The 7,984-nt window shown below is 36.4% G+C and overlaps 5 protein-coding genes across 6 annotated transcripts; 2 read left to right on the plus strand and 3 right to left on the minus strand.

The window, feature by feature from the left end:
* Window positions 1-85: 85 nt before the first annotated feature.
* On the minus strand, window positions 86-1,332 carry LOC105313731 (protein arv1 homolog). 2 transcript variants are annotated; one of them, XM_019999789.1, is made up of 6 exons: window positions 1,171-1,332; window positions 981-1,106; window positions 804-930; window positions 693-756; window positions 496-647; window positions 86-361 (listed from the first exon to the last, which is right to left on the minus strand). In XM_019999789.1, the coding sequence occupies exons 1-6, from the start codon at window positions 1,270-1,272 to the stop codon at window positions 237-239; spliced, it is 696 nt and encodes a 231-aa protein (XP_019855348.1). In that variant the 5' UTR covers window positions 1,273-1,332; the 3' UTR covers window positions 86-236. The 2 variants fall into 2 exon arrangements, with proteins under 2 accessions (XP_019855348.1, XP_011405689.1); XM_011407387.2 differs by having other exon boundaries at window positions 1,157-1,241.
* A 60-nt stretch (window positions 1,333-1,392) lies between these two features.
* LOC100636840 (putative glutathione-specific gamma-glutamylcyclotransferase 2) lies at window positions 1,393-2,845 on the plus strand. The gene is made up of 3 exons (XM_003388517.3): window positions 1,393-1,612; window positions 2,007-2,042; window positions 2,333-2,845. Exons 1-3 carry the CDS (start codon window positions 1,436-1,438, stop codon window positions 2,696-2,698), a joined length of 579 nt encoding a protein of 192 aa, XP_003388565.1. The 5' UTR covers window positions 1,393-1,435; the 3' UTR covers window positions 2,699-2,845.
* On the minus strand, window positions 2,739-3,752 carry LOC100635827 (protein N-lysine methyltransferase METTL21A-like). Its single transcript, XM_003388509.3, has 3 exons — window positions 3,420-3,752; window positions 3,243-3,354; window positions 2,739-3,196 (listed from the first exon to the last, which is right to left on the minus strand). Exons 1-3 carry the CDS (start codon window positions 3,711-3,713, stop codon window positions 2,820-2,822), a joined length of 783 nt encoding a protein of 260 aa, XP_003388557.2. The 5' UTR covers window positions 3,714-3,752; the 3' UTR covers window positions 2,739-2,819.
* A 349-nt stretch (window positions 3,753-4,101) lies between these two features.
* LOC105313732 (bcl-2-like protein 1) lies at window positions 4,102-5,252 on the minus strand. Its single transcript, XM_011407388.2, has one exon. It carries the CDS (start codon window positions 5,128-5,130, stop codon window positions 4,441-4,443), a length of 690 nt encoding a protein of 229 aa, XP_011405690.1. The 5' UTR covers window positions 5,131-5,252; the 3' UTR covers window positions 4,102-4,440.
* Window positions 5,253-5,307: 55 nt separating this feature from the next.
* On the plus strand, window positions 5,308-7,983 carry LOC100636964 (syntaxin-5-like). Its single transcript, XM_011407389.2, has 10 exons — window positions 5,308-5,405; window positions 5,493-5,685; window positions 5,761-5,828; window positions 5,899-5,954; window positions 6,046-6,233; window positions 6,282-6,338; window positions 6,620-6,710; window positions 7,384-7,484; window positions 7,541-7,662; window positions 7,710-7,983. The coding sequence occupies exons 2-10, from the start codon at window positions 5,620-5,622 to the stop codon at window positions 7,867-7,869; spliced, it is 909 nt and encodes a 302-aa protein (XP_011405691.1). The 5' UTR covers window positions 5,308-5,405; window positions 5,493-5,619; the 3' UTR covers window positions 7,870-7,983.
* Window position 7,984: the final 1 nt, after the last annotated feature.

Raw genomic sequence — 7,984 nt, forward strand, 5'->3', positions numbered from 1 at the left:
AAAAACAAGCCAGATTAAGCAGATTTAGCTCATGCTTCTTGCCCCCCCCCCATCCAAGAAGTTTGTGTTAATTCAGTCATGACTGTTTGCAGTGATAGTCAATTCTGATAATTAATAACAACAAATAAATTCTAGTCATCACTAATATTATGATGCAATAACAACAAGCATTATCAATTAATGAGATCATTAATGTATTATGTATACAAGGTGTAGTTTTAATGTTTTGTTTGGTCTCATGACAAAAAACTATCCATGAACTCTGCTCTTCTCGTAAACATGATTGAATTAGCAATCTTTAATATGATGCTCTGAACAAGAACTACTGATAACAATTTAAACCAGTGATCAGTAAACAGTGCTACAGCATATAATGTGTGTGTGTGCATATGGAGAAAAGGAAGAAGGAAAGTTTGACATCTGGAGTTTTACACTTGTTAGTTTGCTCACTCATTATCTTTATCTCTCTCTCTCCCTCACTCTCTTCTTCCTAACCTCTATAACACTGGAGCTGTGCCGGTATATAAAACAGTAGCAGTATAGTTATTGGAGTGTAGCTCTCATGGATCCATATGGTAACAATGACAGAGCAGTAATCAATGAAATGGGATAATACTATCACACGTAGAAACCTGTTCAAATCTAACCTAATGATATAGAAGAATGTCGTCGAGAGGCTATTTTTAGCTTACTTCGAATGGCCTATTTTTAGAAGTCCCTTTGCAATAAATGAAGTCAGACATATGATACCAAATTCTGCATACAAGTCAAGATTAAAGTAACTTGTCAATATCTAAGTGTACCTGTAAATGCCATAGCTAATGACAAGTGGAAGTTTAGATGGATGAGCGATGGAGTCGTCGCAACATATCTACATGACTCTATATATCCGTGACAGAATAATAATACAAATAATAGTCTTAATAGCAACTGAAGGAGAGAGAAAGAATCACAAAAATAATCATGTATCAGGTACTTACTGATGTACTGATTTCATAATTGAATATTAGGTGTCTGTAAGATTGGATCCTTAACAGGAACATGTCAAGTAACAGGATTACTCTATCATATTCAATGTACTTGTCAATAAATTGATGACAATTGACCTATGCAAAAAAATTAATGAGCATCATTAAAATTTATGCATTCATTTTACATTGAAATGCTCACACATTGGTTAAGCTGAATTGCACCAGGCTTGTATTCTTTATAAAGAGATTGATTGTTGCCATGGCCACATAGCACACACACTGAAGTCACAGTAGACGGCATTATTTTTACTTTGAATTTTACTATTAAAGTTTTACGCCATTTTGGAGTGATTATAAAATTTTAGACCCCACCCACAAAATGGGTGGGGCTGCGTCACTCAATGCAATAAAAAGACCAAGCTCAGTCAATTCAAAATAACTGGAGACAGAAAGCAACAAAAGCCATGGGCTTTAACGCAGAGACTGCTGATAGTTCTGGATCTGTCGTTTGGGTCTTTGGCTATGGGTCTTTGCTGTGGAAGACAAACTTTCCCTACAAGAGAAAAGTCATCGGGTTTGTCAAAGGATACGACAGGAGATTCTGGCAGGCCAGCGTCAAACACAGGGGAACAACTGAAATGGTGAGCCAACCACTGTATCAGCTGTCAATATAGTTAAACATGTACAAGAGGAGTCCTAAGTATTAAAGAATTATTGTTATGTAAACAAAAACTTTGCAGCAATAATGACTGATGCAATGTCTATTATTATGATTCTATAGCATCCTTTTAAATTAAGCTAACAAGCCAAACATACTGTGGTCATCATGATGTCATATGTACATCATAACAGGGTTGGCATACACTTGTTTCACGACATATTATGTCTTTGCTTCTTGTTTGATGTAAATAAATAAAATTGATTTATTTACATACATGTACAAAGCAGATCAAATGTGTGCAATTGTGTCCCCCTCCCTTCCTCTTTCAATCTTCCTTCTCCTTATGTTCATTTCTCTTTATTCTCTCTCAATAGCCCGGCCGTGTTGTTACTCTAGTCAAGAACAATGAAGTAAACACTACACACACACATACACACTACATCATTCAATACTGTTTGTGACACTTCAAAAGTACTTATTACCAATATCTTTTGATGAAGTTAACGGGAATTCAGAGAAATAATGTTATACTCTAATGCACAACAACAGAATCACAGCATATGATCACAGTTATGGAACTGCTAAGCCTATTAGACATCAAACAATTCCCCATGAAATCATAAACATCTTGCATAACTTCCCCATCCAGCACGTTGCTATGTACATGTACATTATGATTGTTCTCTGTTATACGTTATAGGGTGTTACATGGGGCATAGCTTTTGAGGTAAAGCCATCGGATGTACCCGAGGTAATAGCATATCTCGATAAGAGAGAGTGTGGTGGTTATACAACACAAGAGGTTACCTTTCATCCACACGATCCATCACATAGAGAACCCTTCAAAGTATTGGTATACATTGCCACCGAAAGCAATCCAAACTATCTTGGACCACAGACTATAGAGTCGTTGGCAACAAGAATAGTAATGAGTACAGGAGAGAGTGGCCCTAATACAGAGTATGTCCTTGAGCTGGCTAAGTCAATGAAAGAGATAGCCCCACATGTTCCCGATGAGCATTTGTATGGCTTGAGCGAAAAGGTCAAGAGTCTTTTAAGGACTTAAGAAGAAACTTAAACACAACTACATGTATTATAATTCTAGATTTTATCACATAAGTTTTGATGTTCATTTTCATATCATTACATATTGTAAAATTATATATATTTTTTTACTTTAAGAAATATCACAGTGTCTTACGTATGCTAAAAATCCTTACTGTCCCTTCTGTGCCGACAACGTTTGAAGTAAAACCACCACCTTGAAGCAGCTGCTTCATAAATAACTTGACCTTGTCGTATCTTTCTTGAGCTGAGAGCAATACTAGTACATCAGGACTAGTGCACAATTCATTCAATGTATGTATAAGTAGTGGATATGTCTCCTCTATGTAGATAATATCAGAGCCTAATACAACATCAATATGTGATGAGAGAGGCAATGGTGATCCCCATTCATAGAATAGTGGAGTAATGCAAGATTGATTGAGGTGGTCTCGATTCAAAGAAAGGTTCTCTTGGATCATTCTCATTTCCTTGTCAGTAACTGCTACACTCTCAGCTCCTGTAACAAATGATGTCAGGCCAACACAGTACTATAACGGTCTCACCTAATGTTGCTGTTACCATGCCCACGAGACCTGTACCAGCACCTAATTCAATGACACTTCTTCCTTTGATGAGATGATTATTATCAACAAGATAGCGAGAGAGAATCAATGCCTAAAACAACCACAGGTTAGGAGATAATAAATACAAAAATTAAGATAAAATTAGAGCCTACTCACTGATTCCCAAATAACGCCAGCTACTCCTAATTGGTTCCAATCCTGCTTCACTTTCCAAGTCACTCCATTTACTTCAAAAAGACGTACGTCTTTAGAAAAAACTTTCAAAAATGATGGCTGCGTGTATAGAACCAGTTCTTTATTAGACTGGTCTCTATCAGTCATTACAACATTGAGCAGCAAATGGATAAAGAGAACAATAGTGAACACGTTTGAGCACATGGGTATCAGACCATGAAGAAATTGTTTCTTTATGTTTGAAGTTACATTTATTCGGTAAATTAGAGCATACATACAGTATCTATGATTAGACTAGAGTCTGACAGCTGCCAGCTGGCCCAGCAAGACTAATCATGTGTTCACACATAGATATTGCAACGGTTCACACTACCTCCCCAGCTGTATTATAGAACTGCACCTAATTAGTTATAAAAGAGCCATGTTGGTAGCAGTTCACACTGCACAACTTAACTTTGAAACTTAACTACACCATTTCAAAGCACCTATTTTGTATCATGTGGATGCACCACTTTGGTTTGGTTACAGTGCAGTTCAGTTATGTTCACACTTGTTATAGTTCTGAAGGGTAGTGTGAACAGGGTTAACAGGCTACAGTACTACAGTACAGCACAAAACTCTAAGCCTGCAATAAAAAAGTGACAGCAGAAACAAAACAGTGAACTTAAAGTGGAGCAAACAAAATACAGACAAAAACTCAATCAACTCAATAAATAAGACACAAAGTAATAACAAATAATAATGAGCATTCCATTATAGTACAAATTTAGAATGAGATGATTAGGAGTGAGAAAAAGAAATCTAACGTTTATGGCCAAACTGATTCGTAATAGATGAGGAGTAAATGGATAGTAATGGATGATGGATGAGAGGAGTAAATAGTAATGGATGATGAGAGGAGTAAATAGTAATGGATGATGAGAGGAGTAAATAGTAATGGATGATGAGAGGAGTAAATGGTAATGGATAATGTTGCAAGAGATACAAAGACACTGTTGGAGCATTATTTAGACAAGAAGGCTGTAACAAGGGCAGCTCCTACTCCGACTGCTGCTAGTGCTAGCCACGAACCTCCGCCATTTTTAGCGTCAACTATATCTCCTCCAATTTTATTCGAGCTGAATCTGTCTGGTACACTTGCCCAGCCTTTCTGTTTCATGATGAATTGACTCAAGTTCTGACATATGAAGGTTATTAGCCAACCCTCTATGCTCTCTACAACATGACGTGATGTCTTGTGGGCCTTGTAAGCAACAAGGACAGCAAAGGATATAAGGGCTACGATCCTACCCCAGTTTATGCAATCGGAAAACATTGAATGCATGGTGCTGTGAAATGTGACGCACAAGGCAGTTTCAGATATATCTAGCTGTTCCATGTCTCTCCTAATCTGGTCACTGTGTAGTCTTAGAAATTGCTTACAGGCGCCCATTAGACTGCTATAAACCTTCCTGTTCGTTTCTGAAGTGAATATGGGCTCCACATGCCCACCGTTTAGCTTGAGTCCTTGCTCCAATAGGAGACCGTAAAAGGTCTCGTGTATTATTTCTTTCGTCTGGTAGGCGAAATCAGTATTAGCTAGAATATTGGAGGCTTGAGTTGATGATGGTGTCCACGTGGTGTCTTTCTTCCTACGTTCTTCTGGGACTGGAGAAGTAGCTGTCACATGTCGAGGTTGTAGTGCTACCGCCATTTCTCAAAATGGGACTTTTTGTCTAACTAAGAAGAATAAGTGAGTTTTCTGTTTAGTCTTCTCGAGTCTCGCTTTAGATTTTTGCGGAGTGCAGACTTTTGTTTTGACGCCTTTGTGATATTCGGATTCCGTACACTTTTAGTAATTTTAGTGGGTGTGATTAACCATAATTTCTCCGCCCACTTTAAATAAGTCGTCATCCTGGTCTATGTGTCTTTCTTTTCGTGTCCTTCTGTCTTCCTGCCTTTAGACTACAACTCGCTCCTACTTTCAAAGTGAGCCAGACTATACTCTAATATTTTCTAAACCCTTTTATATTATTTAAAGTCTCAAAAGACTTCACGAATACCTTTCTTCAATAGTTTTAAACTGGCTAGTCTACGATCAAGATACAAGCCCTCGACTGCCTCTCCCAGTTCTACTCCTTTTAGCGCTCAGACCTCTTTCCCATCAACTCCCTCGTCCTCAGACCCACCACCAGTTCCCATCATGTCCACTGGTAGGGACAGGACACTTGAATTTGCTAATATCGTCAAATCTTTTCAGCCAATTAATGTGAGTATGACATTATGTACAATTATAATTGTTATTTTTGTTACGATGGTGGTTACTTTATTTTTAAAACAACAGGGTGTGCATAAGAGACTCTCATCTCCACCCACTCATGGTAAAAGGTCTGCTTTTCATGCAGCCGCCAAGTGAGTTTGTTATAATAATAATAATAATTATTATTATTATTAAAAATCTCTAATTTCTGTTACTTCATAGAGAGATTGGCCGAGAATTAAATAGAACTGTTGCCAAATTAGAGAAACTAACAGAACGTAAGTACATGTACTGACAAAAAGAATGATGTTCTTATCATGTACATAATGATCTATTATACATAATAACAAATTATTTTTTGTGTTTCAGTTGCTAGGGGGAGGAGCTTGTTCGGTGACCCCGCCCTAGAGATACAAGACTTGACCCAATCAATCAAACAGGATCTCTCGAAACTTAATTCCGACATTGCAGCATTACAGCAATTGTCACAGACAGTTAATTCAAGAGAAAGCAAGCACGTTAAATCACACTCTAGTGCTGTTGTAGTCTCCCTACAGGTAATTAGAACTATGTCTTACTATTTTTTATTTTTTATTGTTTTTCAGACAAGATTAGCTGACACTTCCCAAAACTTTAAAAGTGTGCTAGAGATGAGGACTGAGGTCAGTGAATAAAATTAATAATTATCATTATTATAATTATAGATGTACATGTACAATGGTTACTTATCATGTACATGTAATGCCAAGAGTAGATAATAATAAGAGGAGAGTGTCCTATAGTGCAGTATGCTCCCTGTTACATCACGGCATAGTAATAGAAAGTCATATCATATTCCGGTTATTTCCATATTTTATTTGATTAGTTACTAAAAAATAACTGGCAATAACTACTCAAATAAAATATGGAAATGATCCTTTGTAATGTTGTGAACACATTGCAGAATCTAAAGGTACAGAAACAGAGACGTGAGCAGTTCTCATCTCCACTCACCTCATCACTAAACAATGACTCACCACTCAATCCTGCAATGAGTAAGTTAATGTATAATGTAGTCACTACACAATGTCCAGATACAGGGCCAATTATTACTATTGCATTGATGGAGTACATGCAGTATTACCATTTGTCATCAATTCATTGTGATTATTTTGGAGCAACTTTTAAAATTTATAAAAAATTTATTTTGGGTCAGAATCAACTCAAAATTGCAGCATAGCATAAGAACATGTATATGTATCAGAAAAAATTATAAAAATGGAGAATTTTCTTTTAGCCATTTTTGACGAAATTTGGTCCAAGATGTAAGGCTATAGCCTTTGGTCTTAGGCCCAATTTTTGAGCAACTTTTAAAAATTCATAATAAATCCAATTTTCAACAGAATCAGCTTAAACTTTTTACACAACATAAGAACATGTATATGTATTAGAAGAAATTATAAAAATGGGAAATTCTTTGGGAGCCATTTTTGACAAATACCCTGTACTATGGCCCAATTTTTGAGCTACTTTAAAAATTCATAAAAATCTATTTTTGATGGGAATTGATACAATACATGTACATGTATCAGGAAATGTAGTCTGTTACTAGTATTAATATTGTGACTCCTGAAATAAAAACATAGTCACATACGCAATAAATTGTTAAATGAATGCATGGAAAACTTTCTTATTGACTATTATACTGAACCTTGTTTTTAATTTTAGCAAATGGATCTTTATTATTGGGTACTGATGATAGAGGAAGAGGGGAAGATGTTAGCATTGACATGGGATCAGCTACTCAAATGCAACTCCTACAAGAACAAGTGAGTATATACACACTCTGAATTACCTATTATAATGACTTATGTTACTCTGTAAGGATACTTACATTCAAGAGAGAGCTGATGCTATGGCTAACATACACTCAACCATTGTGGAGCTAGGACAGATATTCAGACAACTGGCCACAATGGTAAAGGAGCAAGAGGAACAAGTTGTGAGGTAATTTGAACCCCCTCCCCTCTTTCTCTCACTCTCTCTCTCTGTAGGATTGATACCAATGTGTCTGAGGCTGAGATAAACATTGAAGCTGGTTATGGTGAACTATTAAAGTATTTTCGTGGTGTCACCTCAAACCGCTGGCTGATGGTGAAGATCTTTGCTGTGATCATAGTCTTTTTTATTATATTTGTCGTCTTCCTAACCTAACAATAATTCTCATAATAATAATAATAATGATAATAAATTATTAATAATAACAATATCAATATTGTGCAGTTAATTTAGTGATGTATAAGGGCAGCGTTGATATTGTTCTGCAAAT

Source organism: Amphimedon queenslandica, unplaced genomic scaffold, assembly GCF_000090795.2.
Source record: "Amphimedon queenslandica unplaced genomic scaffold, v1.1 AMPQUscaffold_13237, whole genome shotgun sequence".
NCBI classification, from domain to species: Eukaryota; Metazoa; Porifera; class Demospongiae; order Haplosclerida; family Niphatidae; genus Amphimedon; species Amphimedon queenslandica.